At 37.0% G+C, this 27,460-nt stretch overlaps 4 protein-coding genes across 5 annotated transcripts in view; 2 read left to right on the plus strand and 2 right to left on the minus strand.

Annotated features, from left to right (window-relative positions):
- Window positions 1-99: 99 nt before the first annotated feature.
- On the minus strand, window positions 100-7,607 carry LOC113588685 (LETM1 domain-containing protein 1-like). Of its 2 annotated transcripts, XM_027027973.3 has the most exons (9): window positions 7,310-7,606; window positions 6,835-6,968; window positions 6,141-6,256; window positions 2,598-2,680; window positions 2,170-2,356; window positions 1,960-2,061; window positions 1,618-1,770; window positions 1,342-1,438; window positions 100-1,202 (listed from the first exon to the last, which is right to left on the minus strand). In XM_027027973.3, the coding sequence occupies exons 1-9, from the start codon at window positions 7,369-7,371 to the stop codon at window positions 1,129-1,131; spliced, it is 1,008 nt and encodes a 335-aa protein (XP_026883774.1). In that variant the 5' UTR covers window positions 7,372-7,606; the 3' UTR covers window positions 100-1,128. The 2 variants fall into 2 exon arrangements, with proteins under 2 accessions (XP_026883774.1, XP_081561376.1); XM_081705250.1 differs by lacking the exon at window positions 100-1,202 and having other exon boundaries at window positions 1,209-1,438; window positions 7,310-7,607.
- A 1,067-nt stretch (window positions 7,608-8,674) lies between these two features.
- cnpy2 (canopy FGF signaling regulator 2) lies at window positions 8,675-11,642 on the plus strand. Its single transcript, XM_035520414.2, has 6 exons — window positions 8,675-8,707; window positions 8,860-8,979; window positions 9,424-9,539; window positions 9,653-9,850; window positions 10,173-10,269; window positions 10,568-11,642. Exons 2-6 carry the CDS (start codon window positions 8,883-8,885, stop codon window positions 10,609-10,611), a joined length of 552 nt encoding a protein of 183 aa, XP_035376307.1. The 5' UTR covers window positions 8,675-8,707; window positions 8,860-8,882; the 3' UTR covers window positions 10,612-11,642.
- Window positions 11,643-14,146: 2,504 nt separating this feature from the next.
- On the minus strand, window positions 14,147-17,520 carry LOC113588688 (coenzyme Q-binding protein COQ10 homolog A, mitochondrial-like). Its single transcript, XM_027027977.3, has 6 exons — window positions 17,156-17,520; window positions 16,915-17,050; window positions 16,555-16,701; window positions 15,990-16,182; window positions 15,685-15,786; window positions 14,147-15,453 (listed from the first exon to the last, which is right to left on the minus strand). The coding sequence occupies exons 2-6, from the start codon at window positions 17,025-17,027 to the stop codon at window positions 15,286-15,288; spliced, it is 723 nt and encodes a 240-aa protein (XP_026883778.1). The 5' UTR covers window positions 17,028-17,050; window positions 17,156-17,520; the 3' UTR covers window positions 14,147-15,285.
- A 436-nt stretch (window positions 17,521-17,956) lies between these two features.
- ankrd52b (ankyrin repeat domain 52b) overlaps window positions 17,957-27,460 on the plus strand; it is a 29,512-nt gene continuing 20,008 nt past the window's right edge. Inside the window, exons 1-11 of the mRNA XM_027027976.3 lie at window positions 17,957-18,142; window positions 20,698-20,781; window positions 21,051-21,129; window positions 21,357-21,427; window positions 21,528-21,728; window positions 22,078-22,165; window positions 22,774-22,916; window positions 23,120-23,332; window positions 24,307-24,385; window positions 24,736-24,850; window positions 26,307-26,389. Coding sequence (XP_026883777.1) covers window positions 18,116-18,142; window positions 20,698-20,781; window positions 21,051-21,129; window positions 21,357-21,427; window positions 21,528-21,728; window positions 22,078-22,165; window positions 22,774-22,916; window positions 23,120-23,332; window positions 24,307-24,385; window positions 24,736-24,850; window positions 26,307-26,389 — 1,183 coding nt within the window. The 5' untranslated portion in view covers window positions 17,957-18,115. The remainder of the gene's footprint in view (window positions 18,143-20,697; window positions 20,782-21,050; window positions 21,130-21,356; window positions 21,428-21,527; window positions 21,729-22,077; window positions 22,166-22,773; window positions 22,917-23,119; window positions 23,333-24,306; window positions 24,386-24,735; window positions 24,851-26,306; window positions 26,390-27,460) is intronic.

Genomic DNA, 27,460 nt, shown 5'->3' on the forward strand with positions numbered 1-27,460 from the left:
TGGTGGAGCATTAGAAATGTAATCCAAATAGCCTCTTTCAATTTTTCGGTGGATGTAGCTTTAATAGCTTGTGTTAGTCACATCTTAAAAGGTGCTGATATGAAACGTAGGTGTAGGATATTTACTTATGCTGTTATCTAAATTAAAAAACAAGTAGCTATAAATTTTTGTACAACTGTATCATTACGGTCCAATTTAATCAGAGGATTACTGACAAGATTAGTAATTGACCTTTTCTAACCCCTTACGGCATACATTTATTTAATTAGCACACAACATATCCGGACTAGATAATAATACTATTCCAATTAACTCGAACATGCATATTAAAATTTGAACAGTTTAACATAAAAATAACTAATCAAAAGACCTTAAACAGAAGTAATCTGAGAATAACTAAAAATGGTAATATGTCAAACAGTAATTAAATCATCGTCTGAACAAGGAAAGCAGCTATGCAATGAGAGACAGCAAGCTCTTTTTTTTAAAGAACCAGAAGTAAACAGATTTGTGGCAAAGAACTATGTACAACCGAATAATGAAATATTAAAATACACGTATGATTTAAAAAAGTCCAATTGCAAGGATATTGAGCATTTAAACACACACACACACACACAATTTAGGTTTGAACTAAGAACATTAGTAAACAGATACATGGAAACATGTATATCTTAGAAAATGGCTGTACATAAAATATTTGATGTTCCTACTTTTAGTCCATTTCTAAATACAAAGACCCACACATTATATGTCCTTGATAGACTTGGCTTTAATAAAGAAAACGGCAGTGAATTACTTGAGACAGCTTGCACAAGTAGCTTTTTAAGCTACAGCTACTGTGCACGCATACGGTTCATATGTGCAAGAGTGATTTAACATTTTCACAGTCCTTTCAAACATAATGGAAACAAAAAATAAATATTCAAGAGATTATTACTGATCATAACTGGTAAGTTTAGGATTTGGTCCATAATGCAGATAAAACAAAATTTAAATGCATTCACTAATGGAATGTAAAAAGGAAGTGTGTCTGGTGTGTAAACTATAGCAGAAGTGAATCAATTATTTAAATGAAACCCTTCTGCAAACAGGAGGAAGGTGATCTGATTGTTGAGCAGCAATTTTTCATTTACTTTGGGACTCAGGGTAGTTGAGAGTGAGCACTGTTATGCTGTGCAGCAACAGTGAAATTTCTGATTCTGAGGAACAAGGGGAAAAAAAAATCAGAAAGGTCAGATTATGAAACAAATGGAAAAAGCAGCAGTAAAGGATTTTCCTTGTATATTTGAAACACAGCGTAATGGCGGGCATTTTCCTTTGGTTCAGATTCCGGCTTACTGTTGACTTGTGATGAGAACTGCAACCACTGATGAAGCCACTCTCTACACTGGCTGGAACTAAGATGACTGGAATACAGCCCTCGAAAATCACAGGCCTAGTGGTTAGGGAAGCAGAACATCAAAGAACAAAGTCAAAATAAGACCCCGAAGCCTCTCAAATTAACAAATTAAACATTGAATTGAAAACAATGGCATCAATAAAAGTACATGCACCAAGTCAGGATGTTTTTTATTTTATTTTTTTTTATGAAAAATATGACGAAGAATTTCTAACCCGTCTCATTTCTTCATCAGTTAGCTGTTTTAGGCCTAGACAGTTTAAAGCACTGTCCAGATACAGCAGGTCCAGGGCCTCCTTGGTGAGACGCCTGCGCACCAGGAAACTGGGCAACCACACAATTCTAGGGGTCTGAGAGCCCAGTGATCTCTGGATGAAAGGGAACAGGAAAAATCAAAGGAGAGGATGTAAAAAGGGGAAAAAGGGGGGGGGGGGGGTAAAGAAGGTACACTGGCACAATGTATACATACACATACATATATACAGGCACAATGTATACATACACTTATACATATATACAGGCAAACATATTTGTTTGTAGAAGGCACTGACACTGACCAAGTGACTTGGTTTTAATGACTGCATTCTCAGCAGAGGACCAGAGAAGACCTCACGTACAGCATGGAGTTCAGAAACATCTGGGTGTGCCCCACTCTGAACCTGCGGGGCGTACAGCAGTCACTACAATGACATTTGCAGATGCTTCAGTTTTCCTTGCCAGTACACCACCCTGCAAAACTATTTTAAACACATCCATGGAAACGGCACCTTGGCACACAGGTTCTGGAGCAAAGTACGTTGGGACCAGTTGCTGACATGTGGAGCTGTGCTGGCAATGTTTCTCAGAATCTGTGCCTGGTGTTCAGAGCGCTTTAGATGGGAAATCATCTGGAACTTCCTTTGCTGCTGTGGAGACCAGAAGTGTTGAAACAGCAGCTGCCGTGGAAAAAGGCACCTGAAGAAGATAAGAAAAAGGCCACTTCCCCTAACATCACACTTCAACAGAAATCACGGTTAAAAATGGACACTTTTTATAAACTAAACAAAGGGAATCAAGGGAAAATGACCCCTTCTGATATAAGTACAAACTATTAGTCAGTATTAAACTATTAGTAAAACTGCCATCAGAAGTTATTTGCAACCAAGTATAGTGTATATGAAATATAAAATGTTTTACCCAAATCATACAAACTCACATTAGGATGAACACCAAACAAATGCCAAATGGAGGCAAAGAGATCACAGCAAGTGGAATGGCTTTTATCATGTCCCTTCGAAACTATAGGACAGAAAGGAAGAGAAAGTCTAAATTAATATGACCTTGAAAGTGTCAAGCAGGGAGTTTCAGGACTAACGCCCATGTCAAACTGCTCCTCATGTTTCTCATAGCAGGCTGAAAAATTTGCTGATAGGTGAGATGGCACATTAAATGGATATATTGGATATGGTTTATTCAGCAATTGTGAATTGTGAATTAAAATGTGAATTTGAACACTCCTGACTTCACCTCACAGTGGAAATCCCTTGTCAGTTGAGTGTGTGTGTGTGTGTGTGTGTGTGTGTGTGTGTGTGTGTGTGTGTGCGCGCGTATATATATATATCCCCCCCCACTTTTCTTTTCCGCACAATATTGACATTGATCAAAAGACCAATAATGAAACAACATAACAACTGAGTTATTACTACTGCAAATGGAAATCATATACTGATTCATTACCAGTGACTCTCTGCGCCTTCAATAAATGTCAATGTGTAAACCACATAGAAACCTTAGATCCAAACCTTAGAACAAACAGTACATGACTCTGCAGCTATTTATTTGAATTCAGTGGCACAGATACACTACTTCAGAGCATCTCAACATGCTTTCATCTAAACAGTGTACTTACTTTACTTTTCCAAAAAAGGCCTGGGTTCTTTTCAGAAGATTTCCAAGTCTGGGATAAAGACTGAGATTTTGAACCTCCATGTCAATCATATTGCTGTGTTTCAGTGCCGTAACACAGAGGTGGTGTGACTTAGCAATGCGGACAGGCAGGGTCCTCTGACTGCGCTGTTAACAAGAATGCATTCATTTGCAACATAGCACTGGAACCAGGCGACACTGAAGTCAGAGGCTTTTTGGTGGGCTCATGAATAATAATATTAAAATAAATTACTAATACTGTGAGAGATGAACCAAAGCTTGTTTAGGCATTCAACCCTACATGGTTGAGCCTCCAGAGGATATTTCAGTTTTAAAACAAAACTCATTTTAAAAGATCGATAATTTTGTCCACTTCAGTAGTGGAGAAGCTAACATTAAACTCAGCAAGTTACCCTAGGTATGGATATAGTATTGATACCTCTAAGCAGCCGATATAGGTAAGCTTCTGTATTATGTCTTGTTGAAATATAAATTAGAAATTAATCTGACAAAGAAAAAAAGATACATCTTATATTGTATATTTATATGACAACACAGGTTACTTCTTTGAATGAGAGACAGTTGGCACTATTTATTTAGCCATACTAATTATTTGGCACTTACTAGATACTTGGTTTCATTTTCAACAATGACAATGTAAATTAAACTTGTTAGCTAGCTCACTATGAAACTCATCTTAAGATGATATGGCATCAACTGACAAAAAATGGATAAAAATCTCACAGCATGGCTAAGCTAGATAATTACAGGTTGTGGTTGTGATGCCAATAAGGTTGGAAGTGCCACTCTATTTAGTGTCAATCGCTGAACAAAGCCTGCTCAGAAGAACACTGAAGTCATGCATCATACATCACTGTCAGCAGAAGTCTACTCAGTACACTACTGAAGTCATGTCAGCTTCTATGAGCAGAAGGGAAAGTTCTATCATTTTGGTATCAGCTGATGACATAACTACATCATAACCTGCATTACCAGGGAAAGCCCTTTTTTCTGATTTCATTCTGTATATGGAAATATGTAATGGCATTGTAAAAAATGCACTATACAATTATAATACACACAGGCAGGCATAAATACAGCGTGTGTGTATGTATATGATTTATATATATATATATATATATATATATATATATATATATATATATATATATATATATATATATATAGCTAAATATAACAACTTTACAAACTAGTTAAACGAAAAATGTGGCTAGTGTGAAAACCTAATAATGGAAATAACCTAGAAGTGAAAAAAAACTATAGTAATACAATTTAAATAACTTACAGCTGGAAAAGAATCATGTTCACTACAATTTCAATATTAATGTAACTATACTATTTCAATTATCCTAACACAATTTCAATACTAATATTACAACAATTATACACTATTCCAGCATTATAATATAAAAACTGCTATTCAAATCGAACTTTATATCACTCGACTACTACACTGGTAAAGCATAGTGGTTTGGGTGTTATTTATTTATTAACATGCTGCCAGTCTAATTACATCAATTCAGTGCACAGTAGCATTAGTTCACATGCAGGTGTATTCATACTTCGGATCACTGATGACCTCGTAATTAAATGTATCCAATGATATTCGACAAAAATGTCCACAGGACAAAACATATAAGCTTTTAAATGTTTTGATTATAGCAGGATGCGACAGAGGCAATTTTCAAAAACTTCAAACATAATAAAAATTGCCTACATCCCCTTCACAGCCTGTAAAGTTACAGTTCTGAACAGTCTGCCATTTTCAGTGTTGGTGGTCCATTGTCATTTTGTTTTTCACAATACTTGCAGAACTGTATAAGTTTTGCATGTTAGGTGTATGCAAATTTTGGCTGCATAAATATGAATCAGTCAAGAATTACGTAACAGTTTAGGATTTTGGAATTGGCCTGAATTTGAAGGAGTACACAACAGCATTTGAAGTTCACGGTACATCTGTTCCATGTACTGAACTCTACTTATTCAGCTATGTCAACTATGGCACCTTTAAGGCTTATATTTTGCTGGATGGGTTCACTATAATAGCCAAGTTTTCAGCTTGTTCTCAGGACCCACTGACAATAATGCCCCAACTCAGAGGTGCAGTTTATGCAGTAAAATCCCAGTAAAGACTACCTCAGTTTTACTGTGCCTCCTCCAACAGACTCATTCAGCTCATAAACCAATTTGTAATCATATTTGTTAGTTTTTTTTTTTGTTTTTGTTTTTTTTTAAACAGTGTATTATTAGTGACACACTGGGCCAAATTCATAAAACATACTGCTAGATTTAATGCGACATTAAAAGCAAGGAGCAAAATGGTAACATACGTCCTCATTTATAATTGTGGATTGCCTGCATATGATTTAACTTTTAAACCACATACTAATATTACTAAAACTGCATTCTCTCATTTAAGGAATATAGCATGAGAGAGACCCTCTCTCAATCATACATCCATCTGTATGATTATGATTTAAGAAATTGAGCCATGCTTTTTTTACTTTACAACTACTGTAATGTTCATGGGTCTTCCTGCAGCTATAACAAACAAACCTCAACTTGTACAATGTATATACAATTAATAGATTAACAGTTTTATGAAAAAGGTTTTTAACTGCTACTACTCTCCCTTTGATCTATTCTCCTAGGGTGAAAAAAAAGTCAGATACTGTATCTCCAAGGCAGCTTTAAAATTAAATACCATGAAGCACATTTTGCATGGTGCAGAGTGGATAACATCAAGTTCTATGAATCTGGCCCATTGTTTATAGAGGTTCTGATGTGAAATATTTTGAAGACACAGCCTTACCAAAATTAGCCTCTCCATTTCTCGGTATGGGAGCTGTCTGTAATGGATGCTGTTCCTACAGATGTTCCTCCGTATCCTTCTAATTTCTTTTACATCTTCAAATAGGAGCTGAAATCCTAAAACAAATTGTGTTCAAAACATTAAGGACAACTCACATATCTGCTGTACTGCTGTTATACTGATTCACATGCGGTGTGTAAAGGATACCATAGGTCTTTCCTTCACTTTTTAAGACTGCTCTCAGTACAACCACAAATACCAAGAACACTAAAACTGATCATCTAACTATGTGCAGTCATTGTCTTTATGTTTACAACTATGTGTAGATACACCAAACTCCAATAGTGATAGTGTAGATGCTTTGCAATAATATGTATAATATCTATTTTTATTTTCACCTACTGTTCCATTTTTAAATCTTATTTATATACAAACAATTGTGTTTACATTCAGTGCTTCTGAGGCTATTATACCATCCCCTTTGCTGCTGTCACATTGCAAATTTTCCAGCTGCAGGATTAATAAAAAATTCTTATCTTTTTTCTGAGTCAGTGAACTCCACCCGCACCCGCACCCCTCCTCACAGTCCTATTTTATTTATGTGACAAGTGCTAACGACTTCAAGCGGCAGGCATGTAATATCAAATTGCACAGGTATATAGGAATCAATTCTAGTAGATCAGGATATACATACCTCTCATTAGGGTGTGGTATAAGACGTAAAACCGAGGGAATCGTTGTTCCAATACTCGCTCATACTTCTCAGTTACTCTCTTCAGTATACCCAGCCTAGCTGGAGACGTTGAGTAACAGCTAGTGGAAAATATCCTTAGGTGCAAGACAAAATATATATGCATTATGTTATGGAAAAGGCCAGTGTCATATTGCTGACGGTTGCTGCTATGACGTTTGCAAGGTTTTAGGTTCTGCATGTTCACATAAAATTTAATTGTAATTACAGTGTCATCTGAAGTTAACTATGTGCTTATCCTATTGGCCATATCTAAGGACTAACGCTAAGTATATTACATCGAAAATCACCGAATCCAGTTTAACGTCAAACCGGCTTCGCCAGATAATGTTACTGAAACAGCTTAGCTAGCTAGTCAGCTTATGTGTGGGGTATCGTTCTCTGGCATGTTTTAGTGCAAAATTATACAGGTAGGTACCTTAATGTGAAGTTGGTCCATCTTCCATACATAAAAACAGCGTGCTTACAGAGTCGAAGCATGATAAATGAGCACAAATATTAAAACCCTTCACTGACGTTTGACGGTGCAAAAGTGCATATTCGAGTTAAAATCCTTGCAGATGTTCGAGCAACACAAATTTCAACCTGTGTTGCGCAAACTCTTCTATCAAGTGCCTGCAAAACAGCTATTGCTTATGAAAAGCCAGAAATTAGTGATGGGCAGACGATGCCTTGTGAAGAGCTTCTTCCTGATTGTGCTGGTAAAAGATCCTGAGCATTGGAGTATTGAAAGACGATCATTACAACAGTGACACCTGGTGGTTGTCCGAAATTATAACGGTCATAGGTTCAAAACTGCACATCTCAACAAACTCTACAACACTCCACCGTTTTCAAATTTCATAAAAAAAGATCTGATGATGATCAGTAATGACGTTTAGCCATTAACGTTCTGCAATTGAGTGTTTAAAATAGTTTCCCTTTCTATGTGAAAATGTAATACATTAAAATGTGGCAAATTATACTGGGAGTCAACGGGTTGACATATTCCGAAACTTTGGAACCTTTCTTCCCCCTTTTTGCTTCCATATTTTCTATATTTCCAATTTTGTAGTAAAAGATATCTGGGCATATTACACCCTCATTGTAGTCTGCAAATTATAGAACAATCCCACACCCACCCAGTGTTTCGGTGACGTTTGAAGCTTCAACCGTCAGTAGACACGTGGTAATGGTAATTTTGATACACGCTTCGGTACACTGTGTCGAATCAGTGTTCTTTGTAATCTATGTTTGCAATAGTGATACGAGCTTCGATGCCTCGGTACCGAACGTCCCCTATCGTAAGAATGGTAAAATGGCTAGCTAGCTGTTCTGGGAATTCGGTAATTCACTAACGTGACACATAAATATTCACATAGAAATTTACACGAAGAGACGAACATAAGCACTGCAAATAAACTATTCTCAAATTTACCCGTAAGTGTAATTTGTATAAATTAGTTATCCTTTTTTTTTGGCATCTGAATAGTAAGCATGCGCATTCACCTGATGTATTAAATGAAAAATAATTAACAACAAAAAGAGAAAATGGGTAAAATAAAGTTACAATTAATACTGCTCTTAACGTAATATTATACATATTTACTATATAAATAAATATATATAAATAACATATTTAGAGCACTATTTTTCTATTTAAGTAGATATCTAGACAATAGTCTAGATCACAAGGGGTCCTTTGGAGAATCAGGCAAATATTCGGACGTCCCCGGGAAGCAGTCAGTTGTAAACGTCATCAATTTCATCTATTGCTATGGAATAGCGTGGAGTAGACATTTCTTTGTAGCGGTGGCTGAAAATTACATAGCCAAAGGTGCGTGTTTAGATGTTTTGTAGGATCTCTTAAAAATATATTTTTAGTATTACATTTCTGGTTTCTATTATTCAGAAAACTTGGTTAGATAGGTTAGCTAAAACCGCTTGCAGGAAATTATTACAGTTTGAAGTTGAAGCATTTCTTTTTAGGTTTTCCTGAGCCAAGAGGAGAGATGGCGAATCAACAGTATATCATCTTTCTCTGTGGAATGTTGGCTTTTAACGTATTAGTACAAGGACGAAGGCAGAGTCAAGATATCAAGTGTGGAGGTATTGTCAGTGTTTGAATTAAACTGGTCAGAATCTCTAAAAATGTTCATACACATGTGTTTATTTCCCTTATACGCACTGCTCTGCTTCTTTGCACAATCATTTGGGTTAATTGAGGTTCACAGTTAGAAAGGTAGTGGGATAGTGGTAGCTCAGTGGTTAAGGTACTCGACTAGTAATCAGAAGGTTGCCAGTTCAGGCCTGAGCACTGCCACATTGTGACACTTGCTCCTTGAGCAAGGCCCTTAACCCTCAGTTGCTCAAAATTGTAAGTTGCCATGGATAAAGGTATCAGCTAAACGATGGGCTATTTTTCGTTTTGTCTATCCGTATACTACCACAGTAAATGTACTAGATGTAAAGGCTTAAATAGTGTACATTTGTACTGTTTTGGGGGAAAGACTACATTTGATGATGTATGCCCACTGTTTACACTTATTCCAGCTTGCAGAGCATTAGTTGATGAAATGGAATGGGCCATATCTCAGGTAGATCCTAAAAAAATGATCCAAACGGGATCATTCAGGATAAATCCTGATGGAAGCCAGTCTGTGAAAGAGGTACGAAATTTTATTTTATTTTATTTGTGCTATCGCTATGATGCAGTTTATAGTTTTTTTCTATAGCTCCCCCCCCCCCCATTTTTTATATACATCTCCCATTTGTGGGTCAGGTTCCTTTAGCCCGTTCTGAGGGCCATCTACTTGAAGTGATGGAAGAGGTGTGTGAGAAGATGAAGGATTACGGGGAGCATGTGGATTCGACGACTAATCGCAAGATCTACATGCGACACACGTCACACGATGGCACAGCCATGGACCTCTCCGATGTGACCTTGGACTCGAGAGTCAGCGCCAATTTAAAGTTTGCTGTAAGAATTATTTTCCTTTACTTTCATACTGGGTTTTGCATTAAAATCTAGATTTTTTTTATCTATAAAATCTAAAACAAAGTGATAGTAAATGTAGTTATGTATATTGGATGTATTCCATGCTTGAGTTTAAATAATTGAAAAGCATTTCTGCTATTGATGACATTTATATTTTGGTCATAATTATTGACCGAGAAAGTCACAGTTCAAAAGCAGATACAAATTTGAAAGGCATCAACACAAGCAATTTGGCAGAATTGAAGTACTGGTATAGAACTGAAGTATAGTCTCCCCCCCCCCCCCCCCCCCCCGCTTCCTACAGTGTGAAACAATTGTTGAGCAGAACGAGGATGAAATAATTGAATTCTTTGCTCATGAGACAGACAATGTTAAAGACAAGCTCTGCAGCAAGAGAACAGGTATTGCATTAAATCCACATTTGAATACATTTGTAGTCTTTTAATATGCACTTTTTCCTTATATTCTTTATAATAATTGCCTTTGGATGAAAGTAACATTCAATTATATATATATTTGAATGTTGATTATTTACTTTATATTAGGCTTTTGGGAAAGTTTAGGAAGTTTACTTTGATAGTTGTACAAACAGCATTATGATCTTGAAAGAACCATGTTTTTTAATGCTTAAATATTGTACATTAATAGCTTACACATTGTTTAAATATACAGTCTAAATAACTTAAATTCTGCTTACAGATCTTTGTGATCATGCACTGAAGATACCTCATGATGAACTATAACAATAACATCACAACATTATCTAATATGGAAAGATATAGCAGAGGATCAGTAATCTCACTCCAAATCCAAGTTTGTCATGTAGTGACTGTCTGGGGCCACTAGTTAACAAGTAATCTGATCAGAGCCAGGTTTTCCAAAAGTATTGTAGCATAAAGATCATTGTTAAATGGTAGAGTGAGTATCAGACTGAACCTTTCTGATCCATAAGATGATCTTAACATTGATGCTTTTGGAAAATGGGGCCCTAACCTTTTCAGGTTCGATTGCATACTGAAATGGCCTCATTTCATTGCATAATTTAGGATGTAATTGAATTTAAAAGCTATTGGCAACAGATCATTGCTTATTTTAGATGTGCATTAAAAAAAAATCTTGTTCTGGTTATGTGTTGTGTACAGATTGACTGACTGTTCTCTGAATTTGGTTTTAGCAAGCCTTGGGTGCTATGGACACACTGCTCATTTTTCTGCTTGTTTGTTCATCCACAGTGAAACACAGAAATGAAATCTAACTTGTATTCCTGTTCACAGTGTTGACAACTGTATGCATTGTTCATTTTGAAAAACTGCCTAGAGTATTGTTTGTGACCTTCCCCACTGTTTACTTTTTACTTGTTTTTTTTTTTTTGTTTTTTTTTGAGTGGCTGCAAGAGCCACATAGAAAATCACCTATCCGTCCTAAGGGTAATACCATATTTCTTTCTTTCTGATGGTCAGATTGATCACTTTCCATGTACACATCACATAGAAAGATGTTAACTGATAAATGTCTGTTTACTTTCTGTAACTTTTTGTTGCTTAATATTTGTAACACTCGTTCCTGTCTGAATTTGTCACTTTTCTTCAAATAAGGATACAATTCCTGTTAAAATTCCAACATTGACCTTCTCTTACTTGTAAATTTTATATCTAGCACATATTTTAAGATGAACATGTTTTCAATTCCAGTGACTTGTAATGGTCTTCCTGAATTGATCAATTTTCTTCATTTCTTCTGCCTTTTTAGTGTAATAAACTATACATTTTGTGTATTCAGGACTTTTTCAATGATCAAACATTGTTACAAGCTGTACAGAGTGATATCAGGTATAATCACATCTTGCATCAAACGTAATTTCTCTCAGTATAAACAATTATATCAATTAACTAGCACTGTTTAATATGATTGAATTCTCAGAAGTGTACCTATGGGCTGCTAGATTAAACACTTTTTCCAAAATGGCTGTAGGGTAAACTGAGCCAGAGCCTTGGGGATAAATTGAATCAGTGCTCCATCTAAACCCCTCAGATTTACATGAAGTTAAGATATTTGGTCTTTTAATTGGTATTGCATCCTAACAATGAACTGACATTTCATATTTTAGGTGTTTCATCTGAACAGCTGAAAAACATAGGGGTTCCACATCCCTAGGGAGCAACACTAATTGATTGCTGTCATAACCAAGTAGGCCTAATTTTTTTTAAAATTGGGCTAAAATGTTGCCATTATAGCAAATATGCCATTATATCAAACATACAGTTGGGAAGCTACACTGAAAGTGAAAATCGGTAAATGATTATCAAAAAAAAAAGTTTCATTAAATTTATCATCATCAGCTTTCAGAACTGTAGACAAATTAGTAATTTTATATTTATTTCATGAACAGCAATACTATTAGTACAATGCGGGATTTAATTATTAATAACAATGTTTGGAATTATACTTTAAAATCTGGTTAATACAATAATAACTTTTCTTTGATGGCTCAATTTACCCTATCAGCTAAAACAGCCTATGCCTAACACGGGGCAAGTTAAGCCACAAAACAACTTTTTTGAGGACCCCATATTTTGTTAGTTACACTGCTAAGGTTTCAATCGACCGAACGCGTGTTGCATACATATTCTTTTGGTTGGATTTATGCCGTGTTTACACTACATGATTGTTGCACTACACAGATTTGCACTCGCCGACAGATTATGGAGGTCGCCGCGAAAAGCTCCATATCGGTAAATCGGCATTCGCTCGCTACGTGTGAATTGTTCATAGGCACCATGCGAGATGCTACATAACTGGACCTGTCGGCGAGTCCAAATCCCACTGTGTGGAAAAGTGCTGCGAACATATGACTGGTAGTGAGCGCTATGTCAATACGGAACCAATATGAGAACTCAATATATGGAGTGAGGGGAAACCTGGGGGAGGAAAGATCTAACTCGCTAGATTTTATCCAGCTCACGTATGGTATTGCGTCATTCTCCGTGTTATTTCTCCCGTATATTTTCGTGACAAAACATAGTTTGGATGCCAGGCCGACTCGCGGGATGGTGAAACCTTTTGTAGTGTGTTATTCCCTGCCGCCAATAAATGTGCAAACACAACGACTACAAGATTCCCGATTACAAAATAGTGAGTTGTGTAGTGTGAACAGTATAGCGATCTGACGACTTTGAAAGTCGTGTAGTGTGCCCATCAAACGGCTCATCTTACCCCACTGTCCCCTATAGATTTTGTCTACGCTGTACTGTATTCTTTACAAGAAACGTAAATATTAACCGTTTATGAATGCATTCTTTTGTAGCATCTTGGGCTTTGTACATAACACCGGTATGCTCCAGTGCATGTCTGCTAAGGCAGAGAAGCTGTCTCGGTTCAAATCAGCTCTGTATTATGGACATGGGTGTAGACCGGCACAAGAAAATGTAGTCAGTACGGATGTGGGGTGAATTAATCTTCAACGAAATTGTCATACTTGAAGTGCACCTCAAATGATATTTTAGCAGTGTTTACGTATAATGTCACCTAGCGGTAGCATATCTAAAGAAGCAAGCAAAGGCCCTAGAACAGATTAGTCTTCAATCTGTGAAACACCATAAACCATCTCCATTTTTGATTTATGATGTGTTATTTGTTTTTATCTCTCTGGGAACAATGACTAGACAGTCATACCCTGTTGGATTGCATCCCTAAACCTGGAAGTTAAACTGGGTTTGTCTTATTCTGTCAAGTGAGCATATTTGGTTGTTTTACAGCATATTTGTGCAGAAGGCTTTGAACAGGCTCAAAATATTTCTGGCCCTAGTTTATTGCTTTCTTTTTATTATTATCCTATTGTCTGCCAGGTTGACATACTCAAATCCTGCCCATCTGATCCGACATTGGATAATTTAGTCCTATACCACTGGTATTTAAAGAGCTTAAAGGGTATTAAAAGTGAAGCATGAGAGACATATGATGTGAATATCCATTGCATCTGTAAGTGGTATGTTGTAGCTTTTGTTTTATAGTTATACTCAGTGCTATTGCAGTTCTTGGCTAAATAATAGTTTAGTTGATCAACACTTTGGCTCTACACATTTTCTTAAATGCCACCCATTAAATTGTACATGATCATCAAATAATAGCAAAATTATGAAACATGAAATTATATTGTCCAAATGCAATTTACTGCAGGCAGTTCCATATTTAGCTGTGTTCTCTACTGTGATTAGGCACATTATCATATTAATTTACACATGTGGAGATGTTAACTGTTTCATAGTGACACATGCAAAGGAAGAGATCTGTCCGTCTTAATATAACTGCCATTTTATTCTAACAATTCACTTATTCATTCACAGAGTAGCAACTTATAAAACACCAATGTATATAAAAAAAACAAGGAAAATTATTCCATGTTTGGTAGGTTGTCCATCCAATTAACGTGGCACAGAATATCTTAAAATGTAATACTTGAATAACTGAATTCTGGAACAGTGGTACTATAACAGAATCCTTTTGTGCTTCAGTTTGTTAAAATGCAGACATACAGAACATATTTAAGAATCTGCTTTTCAAAACCAAGGTCCTTTTATAGAGAAGCATTCCAAGTAGCTCAAAAAGCATACAATATTATGTGAATCCATCATTTACAGTAAGTATTTTGCAGATGACAAATCATAAAGTCTCAGAAGGGTGACTTCTCAAGTTAATGAACCTCTTCCACATATTTTTTTAGTCAGTTTTTGAAATACATGAACTCCAGTGTATCTTCTTATTTTGCAAACACACACACACACACACACACACACACACACACACACACACCTTGTGAACATATTGCACTTTACAGTAATTATAGCAGGTCACAGTGTAAATATCTTGGTCTATGAATAATCCACAATAGCATATGAAATATAGTAATTCTTGTACTTTTCATAGAAGGCTCGCCCATTTTTTTTCACCCAGTTTCAATAAGACAATCTCATCCATTCATTATGGACAAAAACACCCATGCTACATTTTAACTGGAAAGAAATTAAGACTTATATCTTAATATTTTGGAAAAGCTGATTACCCTAAGCAATGCCTAATGCTTATTTAGCTCAAGCTTGGTGTCCTCAGCATTCATAAGCATAAAAGCATCAGAGATACTCAACATATGAGGCAAATGTACATATGTCCAAACAGTCCTCATTCAATGAATGGTTCAGCAACAAATAGTGACTAAAAATATAAATATCTGATTTCTTGGGAGTTTTGTCAAGTTGAATAAGAGTCACAACAGAGGTAATAAAATGAAAAACATAGTGTCAAAATAGCTCTTCTCTCCTTGTCAATACTGCTTATGACCTGCTTATCACAAAAGGTGACAGAGCAAGGTGATAGCCAAATAAGGTTAAACTTAAGAATATGAACAATGCTGTGCTGGAGGTTCACGTCTGATGTACTTCATGGAACATGAGTTCTCTAGGGATGTGAGTCTCCGGGCCATAGAGTTCACCTGCACGATTCTCAAAGGCAGCTACCATCTGCTTAACAACCTCATCAAAGAACATTCTGGCCAGTTGGGAGTGCAGAAAAGAGCGGAACTCGAAAGATATCTAAGGATACGAGGGGTGAGAAAGAAAGAAAAAAAGAATCAGAGTTGAAGGAATTTGAAAAGAGACTTCTGAATGATCACAGTATGCAAGTGGCATAGTGTTTAGAATGTCTTCACTGCATTTTGTTCCTGGCATGGAATCCCAGCCTAAGCCACTGCTACATCTGTATGGATACAGTGGTCAACTATGGGCAGCTGAAGGAAGTGGTCATATCTGAAGTTAAACACTTACAGAGAAATCAACCGTGCACGTCCGTGGATAACCAGGGATACCAGGGCTGAAACGCCATATTGTCTCCAAATGGTTGAAAAGTTTTCCATCTGAGCACACAGCCTAAAAACATAAATATGACAGCTTAAAGCTTGCTTAAGGGAACGACTTCCATCTCTCTTCTCCATTCTGCCATGAGTGACACTTCAGTGATGCATACAGTACACAATGTGCTCCACTCTCATCTAACGCTGTCCAAGTAATTAATTCAGAGCATCTTTATACAATTACTCAAACAAATAAGTGAAGTGTTTGCTGGCACTTACCTTCACAAGGTGAGGACGAACATTTGTGATCATGGAGGTATACCTCTCCACCACTGGCGGAAAACCAATCTCCAGCTGAGCTTTGGCATAGCCTGCTCTCTTCAGTATTGTCTGGGATTTTTTGCACCATGGAACGAAGTAATTATAATCATCTATATTCGCTACAACGTCGTACATTTCCTGCATGGAATACCTGGTGAAAGAAAGCATTAAGAGTAGCCTCATTTATCTATTCTGTTCAGCATTAAATCACACCACTGCACCTTAAGACAATCAGAAAAGCTAATACTAGTGTATACTGTGTGTGTTACAATATAATTACCAGATCTATATCCAGACAGACCTGACTGTAACTAAATCTACATTAACTGTAATAGAAGACAGTGATGAGTCAGAATCATGAAAATCTATTGGGGAAAACAAATATTGTATCCACTTAAAATGGCAACATAATTATCCTCTTACAGTACTGTTCTAAAACAATGTGCCAATTTCAAGGTACAATCAGGATTGTTTTTGAACTGAAACATTTCTGGGCTTTGATGGATCCTAATTGCTACCATACCCTATGATGCGTCGTTCAGAATACTGCTTTCTCTTGTTACCCAGACTGATGAAGTACCGAGCTGGTGGTGTACATGTTGCTGTCTGGTTCCGACAGCATGGTCCCTTTGGGCTTTTTGCCATCAGGACTCGCCATACTGCAAGGTATCTATGAACACGATGCAAAATATGGTCATGAAGATAAAATGTAGACTTTAAAATCAAAAGTAGTGCAACACCGTTAAACGTATCTGACTGCCCCAACCATTATACCCGGACAGGCAAAATTAGTTATTTCATGGCATGTCGTACCAGAGAAGACATGTTGCAACTCTTGCAAGCGTACTTTAGTCACCTGAAATAAGTTTATGCATTTGCTCACCCAATTGGCCGCTCCAGTCGACCTCTGGAAAAGAGTGGGTTTGGAGGAAGATAACGAAATGTAACAGTTCCGAGGCATTTAGATAAACGGTGCATGCTCATCGACAACGCCATTTAAGATCTGATCCAAACCTCCACTTTTCAAGAACAAAAAGTCCATAGAATGTTACCGACAGAACAGTTATAGTGTCCTTCAATTAGTAGTAATCTTGTTATTACAACAAAAATAAAGGATAAATTACCATTAAAAACACCAGGACTTAGTTTTAAATCGCGGAAAATGTCCAACGACTACAATGCCACAGTCATCGAGTGCAATCGCCATGTGAAATAGAAATAAAATTACATAGCTAGAGCTAGTGAATGCTAACAAGCTAGCGGGCTTGCTAACGAACTAGCACGGAATTACCTAGCTATGTGCTAACTGTTAAAATGGTTGGTGTTTTCACACGAACGTCCCGTCAAACTCAACGGTTGTTTATCCAGGAAGGTTGGTAACATGCACTACAAGCATATTAACGAAATGAGGTTGACTCCAAAATTTACTAGAACACCAAGAACACATGCGGTTCACAGCGAACTCACATGTCTCCTCCCACCATCGTTACGTACTATATTTATTAATAGAAACATTGCCAGTGTGCAACCCGATTGATAATCCTTACGCCATATGAATGTCATATGAATTATATATTAATTCTGGAATTCTTTATGGATTCCATTCACACTGTTCTTTACCTTTTAACAGTAAAGATTGTATATTTGGCAAGTCCTTCACGAGTGGTGGTCAGTTTCTGGTATTGAGCGGCGCACTACTGTGACATGTAATGTCCATGCTAGCAGATGGGTTGTAATTGTACGCACATAAAATAATATAATGCTAGACCAAGCAAGTAAGCCTAGATACAACGTAGCTAGACGTCTCTAATAAAATGATTGCTGAGTGTAGTTTTCACATCGTCTCCGAATAAACCGCGAGATGTCACTATTATTTCAACTGAGTTGGTGTTGTAGTGCCGCCGATCCTGTAGGTGGATACTGTCTATCTGTTCCGTTAGTCAGAGCAATAAACAACGGCGAGCGTACATGGACATGAAGTTAGCCTTTCCTTGACTAATTATCACAAATCAAACAAAAATAATATCATTACCTCACTCTTCTATGGCCTGATGAAGGAGCTTCGCCCTGACTGATTTGGGGAGATGGGAATACTAAGCATAACAGACCAGGTAATCTCGAGATTTTGAGCCGCAAATTTTTCTTTAATACCAGTGCTTTCTTTATTAAATGGGGCGGGTTCGGCCTTTGGCTACCTAACTAGTTAGCTAACTAGCAGCTGCTAGGTCGTGAATTAGGTTGCATTTTTCAGTCCTCGATGTCATTTGAAACATGCCACACGTTGTTATAACGCTAGTTGTTTGTGTACGCAAACCACGAATACATTTTAGTTTGCGTAGGGTTAGCAATATAACGACTTTATAGGTAGCTAGCCAACTAGCTAACATTACGTAGCTAGCTGGCTAGGTACCTAGCAAGCTTTAGAGGATGCTAGCTAGAGGTTCGCTAACTAACGATAGCGGAACGATTGGCTAATCTATCCTGGCTATCTAGGTAGCTAGGTAACTAGATAACATGTAATTTTAGATAACTTTAATTTGTCGCATCAAAAATAGTTTTCTGTTGGAGGAATGTTTTAGCTAGATGACTGCATGGAATTGACGTTTGATGTGCAAACCTGGAACATAAGCTAACGTTAGAATGATTAGCATGATTTATTTGCAATAAGCCCTGTCAGACAGTTAGTGTTTGCTAACCGAGCCCCATCAGGCTACCTAACTAACCTTCTTTATAAGAAATAAGTTTGTGATCAGGATACTCTGAATTTGTTAAATAAGTTAGCCAGAGTTAGGCTATTAAGTCCCCAATAAGGAAATGTATCACAAAAAACAGACAGTTTTAGTTTTGCTGAGAACGTTTTGTGTATAATGCCTTAGCATTAGAAGACGGAGACCTAGCTACTGTGCAGTTCTATCCTGAAAGAATGTGACTTCTTTGCCTTGCTTGTAAGGCTTCACATGAATCTCGCACATAAACCATTTCCTGTATTGGGTATAATTTCAGCTCAAGCACCCCCTTCAGCTCAGCTCAGTTTTCATGATGACCTTTCTGTCACTACTGCAACTGCTATTTAGCATTATAGGTCCTGTAAAGTGTTTCTGTAATTACAAAATTGCATTACATGATTTTGTTCTGTATTCATGAAATTTATTCTGGATTGAGGTCTGTGGGTGGAGCTGGATCATCAATTTCTGTCCCCTCCTTTACCAAAAAGGGAAGATGGCTTTTATAATTGCTTAGTAAGGCCAGCTGTTACTGGCAGTGCATTCCTTATTACCTGCTAGCGTCAACATTTGAGTGGGATAGTTATTATTTGAGGCCCTAAGCACAATCAGTACAAGCAACCCCAGTGCGAGAGAGTATATGCAGAGGATGTGGGAACTATGGATGCTTCAAAACCTCACATCTAGACTAACACTGAAACAACTAGTAGCCTTAGCTCAGTTTTCCAACATCCGCAAGCAGCAACTGCTGTCACAAGTAGAGATTGATGAGGTGCAACACATGTTACGGCAAGGGGGAGCCAGGACGACAGGTTAGAGGGGAGATGACGACGATGGCGTCATCATCATTATCATCTTCACACCTCCAAATTAGGAACCAAGACCCAATGAACCAAAGCTCAACACCAGAGCTGCTGACCTGAAGATCATAGCTAAGCTGGGCACCAAGACCAAGTGAAGTACCTGAAAGGCTGCTGGACTATAACAGACCATCAACTGCGACCAACCAGCTGATATGTACCACAGCAACACTGATACTTAAATATTCTTTAAACAAATATATTTGTTTACTATTTTTGTTTAATATTTAATATTACTTTAATGACTGGATATAAAAGCTGTTAAATAAAAAGGTTCCTATATAAATTATAAGCCCAAAAATGTTTACAGACAGAAAAACTGAAATTAAAAGGAGCTCAGTCTTTGGGGCACTGCTGGCAGTAAAAGCTAGCAGATCTTGCTGCACCTGTTGTTTCTGACTCCATATGAGAACTTCCACTAGATCTCAGTGGATCCAACAGACTTTTCTGACAGGCGGGATCCAAGAAATGAAACTTAGTGTTTTAGTTTGTGATCATAGCTTTTTTCACTCTAAGAAGAAATCTCATATTTGGTATTTATCTGTTTGCTATGTCTTCATTAGTCCTTTGCATATTTAGTATCTTGGAAATTCAATATATATATTCAATAGATATATTCTTGTAGTTCCACTTATAATTTGAGCTAATTGAAATATGACCTCTGAGGTAGCGTGTTTGTATTAGTTAATAGTAGTGGGTTGTCAGGTCACAGGCACCAACCATTATCTGATGCATAATTAATTCTATACTCTTACCACCCACTTTATTAGAAATGCCTCCCCTGTATGTGCACCTTTATAGGTGTATAAGTTGCAGATTTAGCCTATAGCCCATCAGTTTTCATATGCTCTTTCCTCTTGTTTGGTTACATATTTTTTACATTGGTTTATTAACGAATAACCATCTCAAATTCATTGCAGACAGAAATTGTGACAATATTTTTGTAACATATTGGTGATACTAATATGTCACAGATAAATATACTTAATAAAACATACATGTTGACACTCTGCTGTTGCAAAAAAAAAATTCAAAATTTTGCACAAGTATTATACATTTGAAAAAGCTCATTTTCTCTTACAGCCACCTCTAGTCCAGGCAATATTCAGCCGAAATGCAGAAGAGGTAAAGTTTTTATTGCACAAGAAAGATGAAGTCAATGTACTGGTAAGTGTAGTGTACAGTTATACCACCTAATAGCTAAATTGTTCAGTAGTTCTTTTTAATCACTGAAGCAGTCACTAGGAGGGGAGCACATCTATTCCACTTTAACAGGGCCAGCTTTTAGTGTGAAGATTTTCATGCCTTTTTCATAATCCCTGTGAAAATTTAATTTGCAACAACTGACTGTCTCTCAAAACCCCTGAACATTGGTGGTGTTAAAGAAATATGAGCGCCTGACTACGATGTGGAATGATGGCTGATGGTTATTGCAGGACCAAGAACGGCGTACCCCTTTGCATGCAGCTGCTTGTTTGGGTGATGTTCGCATCATGGACCTCCTCATCAAATCGGGTATGAGTAGAGTTGCATATATGCTTCCTTGACTGTCTGAGCCAAAATTGCTTTAGAGTAACATGATGAAACTTTATTAAACTGGGCTGTTAACATTAAAGTTATTCTAAAACATAAGTTTAAAAAATGTAACTCCAAATTTGACACCTCAAAATGTGCTCAAATCTGTTAGTAGCCCGCCCCGGCCAAAAAAAAAAAGGACTTTAGCCATTTCTGTTCCTTCTAAGGTGCTAGTGTTACTGCTAAGGACCAAGCATGGCTCACTCCCCTGCATCGGGCAGCTGCCTCGAGGAATGAAGTAAGTAGTTTTTTCCCCCTTTCTCATTTACCTGTAGTTTCCCTACGCTGTGCAATCTTTTTCCTGTTATTCACTTCATTCTCTTGCTCTGCACTCTCAGAAGGCAGTGGGCTTGCTGCTGAGGCAGGGTGCAGAGGTCAATGCCCGGGACAGGCTCTGGCAGACACCGCTGCACGTGGCTGCCTCTAACCGGGCCACGAGGTGTGCTGAGGCTCTCATGCCCCTGTTGAGCAGTCTGAATGTTGCAGACAGGAATGGTAGAACAGCCTTGCACCATGCAGCCTACAGTGGACACACAGAGGTAATCCCATATGAAATGTAATGAGTTCAAATTACTGAATAGAATGAGAAGGTATATGATTTGTTCTTATTTGTTAGCTTACTCCATCATTTTGAGGTTTGTTGCTGGTATACAGCAATGAGGCATGATTTCCTTCATCTTACTCTGGCTAAAATATTTGTAGCATCTACATTTCTAATGAAACCCCATGAAAAAGCAGTTTTACTACAAACTAAACTTGGAAAGCTGCCTGTAAGTGTATTGCATACTTTTAACCCAAGTTTGAGACTCAGTTGTATTTCCAATTTTAGTTGTAGTTCTGGTACAGTACATAAAATCTTAACAGCAAAAATATGCCCCCCTTTCTCAGATGGTGACCTTGCTTCTGAACAAAGGAGCAAACCTGAGCGCCAGTGACAAAAAGGACCGGAAGGCTATTCACTGGGCTGCTTATCTCGGTAAAGCCGTTCTTGGTTTTCCATTTGGGTTATGAACTAACCAATTACCATGAGCTCAAAAAATAAATTATTTCAGTATTGTGTAATAATAATGCATACATATACATTTGTGTTGATGTCCTTAGTAAGTGAACTGACAAATTTATGTGAAAAGGTTGTGCTTAATGGTGCGTTTTTACAAACATGTTTACATGTTTACATGTTTGTAAAAACGCACCATTAAGCACAACCTTTTCACATAAATTTGTCATAAATGCCTTATTTGTTACTTTGGAGTAACAACATATCAAGATCTTCTTGTTGGTTAATCCTTAAGTGGAAAACCTATGCACCTGGATGGGGATTCTGAGAACTGGGTTAATATCTGCTGCTTTAGGGCCTTTAGGATTAATTGTGTGATATAGCGATGAATAATTGATCACTAGAGAAGTGCGATCAATGTGTCAGCGGAAAGTCAATGTTTGAACCATGTTGTTCAAACTACACAGTAGTTGGTTTTTCATTTTGAGTCTTATTACAGAAAACTGTGACAACCAATCCTTTCATGCAAATTTAACTTCAACACATGTGGCCTTATTTTAATCGTATTGGGTTTTCTGTCTGACCAGGGCATTTGGAGATTGTGAAGCTCTTGGTGTCTCGCAACGCTGACGTGGCCTGCAGGGATAAGCGGGGTTACACTCCTCTGCATGTAGCTGCTATTAGTGGGCACATTGACATAGTCAAGTACCTTCTTCGACTTGGAGCAGAGGTGAGGCAACAATGCCTAAAACAACTTTTTAAAAAGTTTATTTATTGCAGCTGAGGGTCCTTAGTCCAAGTGTGAATTCTGTAAGACGCCAGCTGAAACATTCGAAAGTTGGAACTACAGCAGAAGTGAAGCAGATCCGTCTTCTCTATTAAATATGTACTCACAACTAATCATCTTTGCTTTTCCTGGTTTTCCTCAATCAGATTGATGAACCAAATGCCTTCGGGAACACTTCCCTGCACATGGCCTGTTACAACGGGCAGGAGGCTGTAGCCAATGAGTTGGTGAACCGTGGCGCCAATGTGAACCAGCCCAACCTACGAGGCTGCACACCCCTGCATCTGGCTGCTGTCTCCACCAATGGGGCCCTTTGTCTTGAGCTGCTAGTCAACAATGGTGCAGATGTCAACATGCAGGTCAGTAAGATCCACTAGGTCAAATGACATGAATTTGACTATTTTAAAATGGTTGCTTTTAAAAGGTTTTATTTAGATTTTTAAAATGTATTTTTTTTCAGTTGCTTGGTTTAGATGGGGTTATGTTGCAACATCTAACTTTTTTTTTTTTTTTTATATTTCATCTCAGTCTTTCACTTCCTTTTTATAATAAATTTGATCAATTTGAGTAAAATTATGTAAAAACGTACATACTCTTATTATTAAGATCAATATAATTTATTTGAATATGATGTTACAATGTTACAAGAGGTATGTAGGGCTGGTTGAAAATGTTTGACTATGTGTGTGTTTTGGACCTTCAACACCTGAGCAAGCAAAGTACTTCTGAATTTGTAGGAGGAAGTTTATATTTAAAGAAGTAGATGTTTCAAAATTATAACATACAGTAATCCTTATTAAATTAAGATGCATCACATTTGATATATTTGGTACCAATTTCTAGTGATGTTTTCTATCATATTTTGCATTAAACTTATTTATTATTATGTAATTATTTACAATATTTCCACTCGGTGATAGTGTTTGATACACTAACTTAATCAACTGATTTATTTATATTGTTAATATTTTACATACTACACACATTAGCAGTAATGTCTCTAAAGTCCTTTGCTGACAACGTATTTTATGGCTATTTTTCTCAGTAGCTTTTTTAAATAAAGTATATCATCTTATAGTTGACAGCCAATGGTATAGCCCATTGATGTTCAAGTGGCCTGTAAATGTTTGAAATTCTTTTATGAAATGAAATAATATTCCAAATCATGTGCACAGTTAGTAAAGGTAGTGCTTGATTGGTATTTCACTTGTCCTAATCAGATTATGCTTGTTCAAACTACAGGTTTTTCTTCCAGTGCTTTAACTGGAAAATTAAAAAAAAAATTTTTTTGGATTATCTAAAATAGCTTGATCCTTTATTTTTCTCGCTTCAGAATAAAGAAGGGAAGAGCCCATTGCACATGGCAGCCATTCATGGGCGCTTCACCCGTTCCCAGATCCTTATTCAAAATGGTACATCACATTTATCTAAATGCACTTTTCCATTAATTTTTTTTGGTATTGTTTGTTTTTGTAACTCGATTTTTTTATTTCATGGTTTCCAGCAAATTGCAATATCTTTTAAAAATAATTTTAAAACAGAGGACGAAATGTATGCATCCATTAATAAAACTGCCACCTTGGCAGTTTAAGAACATTTCTAAACCTCAAGGCGTGTTTGTTTAATCAAAAATAATGATTTAACGATGCTAAATTAGAGAAATCGTCTGAATTTAGCGCTTTCCAACACGTGCACATCTACGAACAAGGTGAGCTTTTGAAATCTCCCTTATTTCAGTTGCCTTCTTACTGATCTCTTTAAGGTGGGGAGATAGACTGTGTGGATAAATACGGCAATACTCCTCTTCATATTGCTGCTAGGCATGGCCACGAACTGCTCATCAGCACTCTGATGACTAATGGTGCTGACACAGCCAGGTAAGCCCTGCACAACCTGACCTGGCTGCCAGCAGGTAACCTTGGTAAACTGACCGACAACCTCTAGCAGTCAGCTTGGCAATGTCTGACTTTTTTAATGTATCTGAAAAGCGTAAAAATATTACTGTTGGAATATAAAACTCATAAATAGCACAGTAAATGCAGTTGCTTTGATAACCAAGGGATTTGTTAATTACATGTTCAGTTGATTAGTCAAGTTCCAACTAGCCTTCAGCAGTTCTCTTTCTTTTTAAACAGATCCATGATTGTAGCAATGGGAAGAGGTATTGGGGTTTAGAAAGTCTTGAGATGATGTACAGTGAAGCTTTAATAAATGCACTATTGTGGAACATGCTTCTTTTTTGGCTAATATTTATATATGATTATTATTATTTTTTAAATAAAATATACCCCCCCCCCCTCATCAACCCTATCCTTACTATTAGAACAAACTAAATAAATACTGGATGATATTGTTCAGTTGCTTTTGTTTGATTCTGAGCCCTCTGGAATATTCATAGTTTGGTAAACCTTTAATTAAAAAATAACTTTGATAATTGCTGGGTTAAATCATGTGGTTTTCTTGTGATTACCAAGGACCTTACTTTACCATGAACCAGGGGTGTCACTAGAAGTATATGAATAGGTGAGGGGCGGCTTAATCCCCCCAGGAGAATTGCAAAAATGAAAAATGCCCCCTAAATACTGCATTGTTTACTAAAAAGGCAAATAAAAAATAACTTTTGCATTAATGTTACATTAGCATTTGTTCATCAGTCATCAGGGTTCATGTGTCAATTTCATTTCGGACATTTGTAATAGACATTAGTAATAGACATCACATTACGTATTTTCTTTGCTTTTGTGTTGAAGTTACACAGTGTTCAGGAACATGCACTGACAGACATAATGTGAGACCAACTGGTTGAGATTTTGGCAAAGCAATGCAGAGAGAGCGATTAGTCAATGGCAGAGGCATCAATAGAGATTTGTGAATGTGTCTAAGCCCTCCAAGAGAATAGCAAAAATGAAAAATAACAAACTATCCATTAGTACCGGCCCAAAATGTTGAATTGTGTAATGCAGAAGTTTTTACTTTGCTTTTTGAGTAACAAATTAACATTTGTTCATCAGTCATCAGGCTTCCTCTGCTAGCTTAATGGTATTTTCACTAGCATGTAAATGTGATTTCATTTCAGATAATTTTGGACAACAAAAACATGGTTGAATAAATCAGACCTGTCGATTTAAACTAATGGATTGCTTATTTGGGGGGTGCTAAAGAACATTTAAGGGAGGACTGTAACCCCCCCCTAAATCAGGTCTAACAATGCCCCTGCAACAAACTGCAACCTTTTTCTCTTTGACTTTATCTCAATGTACCTTTTTTAAATTCCAGAAACAGGATCCTTTACTTTTCCACATTTGCTTCCCTCCCTCCCCTTCCTCTTCTTAGGCAAGGGATTCATGGGATGTTTCCATTGCACTTGGCGGTGCTTTACGGGTTTTCAGACTGTTGTCGAAAGTTACTCTCCTCAGGTAATGTTTATATTATTAACAGAAATAATCTGTTTTCCACTTATACAGTGCAGTTCATACATTATTAGATGGCAATACTGTTTTTATTATTTTGATTTTGTTTGCCAGCACATTGTTTCAATAAAACCATGACTACAAGGTTAAAGTACAATTTTACTTTGAGGATGACATCCTCATTTTCCCAGTACTCTATGCATGTTGGTCCTTATCTCATGTGACCAAAAATAAATTTTTAAGTACCTTTTGGTTCTTGAGTCTTAAGGTTTTAAGGCTCAAAGTTTCTTTCTGGTACAGCTTCTAAGGTTATGTTGGTGTATTCTCTTTATGATTGTCAATTGGTTTGGTAGGAAGTATTCTTTTGTCATCCACTACTATATTCCTCTGAGTTCTTCCAGGTTGGTTGTTATTTCTATTAGTGCATTCTTGCTTCTTAATGCCCCCCTGAACTTTGCCAAACATTTTTTATAATGATTAAATCCATTGGGAGAAATCATTTTATTGTATAAATTGGTCCTTCGTGGCTTTTATGTTCTTTTAAGATCAAAGCTCATTTGAAAATCTCAGTTAGTATTGTATATGTGACAGGCAAGTCTTGCATCATAAATTGTAAGACCTTGTTATGTTCCAGTATGCAAATGAAAACCATGCAAATTACAGGAGATTGTAGCTAAGTAAAAACTGCAAAAATGATTGCATGTAAACTACATGCACAGACATGTTTATCTAGCACCAGTTTTATTGGGATTTGTTTACAACAGCAAACTCTTACATTTTCAGTCCACCAAATGTGTTGAATTTCGCATAATAAACTGGATTGCAATATTTTACACCATGACTTGCTCATGATTAAAATCAGATCCACACCATGTGTCTGGTTTGTGGCCACATTCCCAATTTTATAATTTATGCACACTGCAAAGTTCAGAACAAAATCACTTATTGTTCTGAACCCTGGAGAGTGAAGCCTGCATCATGCTTGGAAATAACTAGCTACTTGGTCCCTTGCTAACTAGTTATTGGCTTGTTAACTTGATGTGTGGATATTGTTGAGAAGTAACCTTCCTGTTCTGA

This window comes from Electrophorus electricus, chromosome 22, assembly GCF_041902795.1.
Source record: "Electrophorus electricus isolate QZ-2024a chromosome 22, ASM4190279v1, whole genome shotgun sequence".
In the NCBI taxonomy this organism is placed as follows: domain Eukaryota; kingdom Metazoa; phylum Chordata; class Actinopteri; order Gymnotiformes; family Gymnotidae; genus Electrophorus; species Electrophorus electricus.

What these genes read in the sequence shown, in the direction of transcription:
- LOC113588685 (XM_081705250.1), bottom strand. Translation starts at nt 7,371, where the DNA reads ATGCTTCGACTCTGTAAGCACGCTGTTTTTATGTATGGAAGATGGACC. An exon ending in ATACCACACCCTAATGAGAG is followed by an intron (nt 6,257 to 6,834) that starts GTATGTATATCC and finishes AATTTGTTTTAG; the next exon opens with GATTTCAGCTCCTATTTGAA. An exon ending in CTGATGAAGAAATGAGACGG is followed by an intron (nt 1,439 to 1,617) that starts GTTAGAAATTCT and finishes CCTAACCACTAG; the next exon opens with GCCTGTGATTTTCGAGGGCT.
- cnpy2 (XM_035520414.2), top strand. Translation starts at nt 8,883, where the DNA reads ATGGCGAATCAACAGTATATCATCTTTCTCTGTGGAATGTTGGCTTTT. An exon ending in GAAGCCAGTCTGTGAAAGAG is followed by an intron (nt 9,540 to 9,652) that starts GTACGAAATTTT and finishes TTTGTGGGTCAG; the next exon opens with GTTCCTTTAGCCCGTTCTGA. An exon ending in GCGCCAATTTAAAGTTTGCT is followed by an intron (nt 9,851 to 10,172) that starts GTAAGAATTATT and finishes CGCTTCCTACAG; the next exon opens with TGTGAAACAATTGTTGAGCA.
- LOC113588688 (XM_027027977.3), bottom strand. Translation starts at nt 17,027, where the DNA reads ATGGCGTTGTCGATGAGCATGCACCGTTTATCTAAATGCCTCGGAACT. An exon ending in TCTGAACGACGCATCATAGG is followed by an intron (nt 16,183 to 16,554) that starts GTATGGTAGCAA and finishes TTCTTTCACCAG; the next exon opens with GTATTCCATGCAGGAAATGT. An exon ending in TTCGTCCTCACCTTGTGAAG is followed by an intron (nt 15,787 to 15,989) that starts GTAAGTGCCAGC and finishes TTATGTTTTTAG; the next exon opens with GCTGTGTGCTCAGATGGAAA.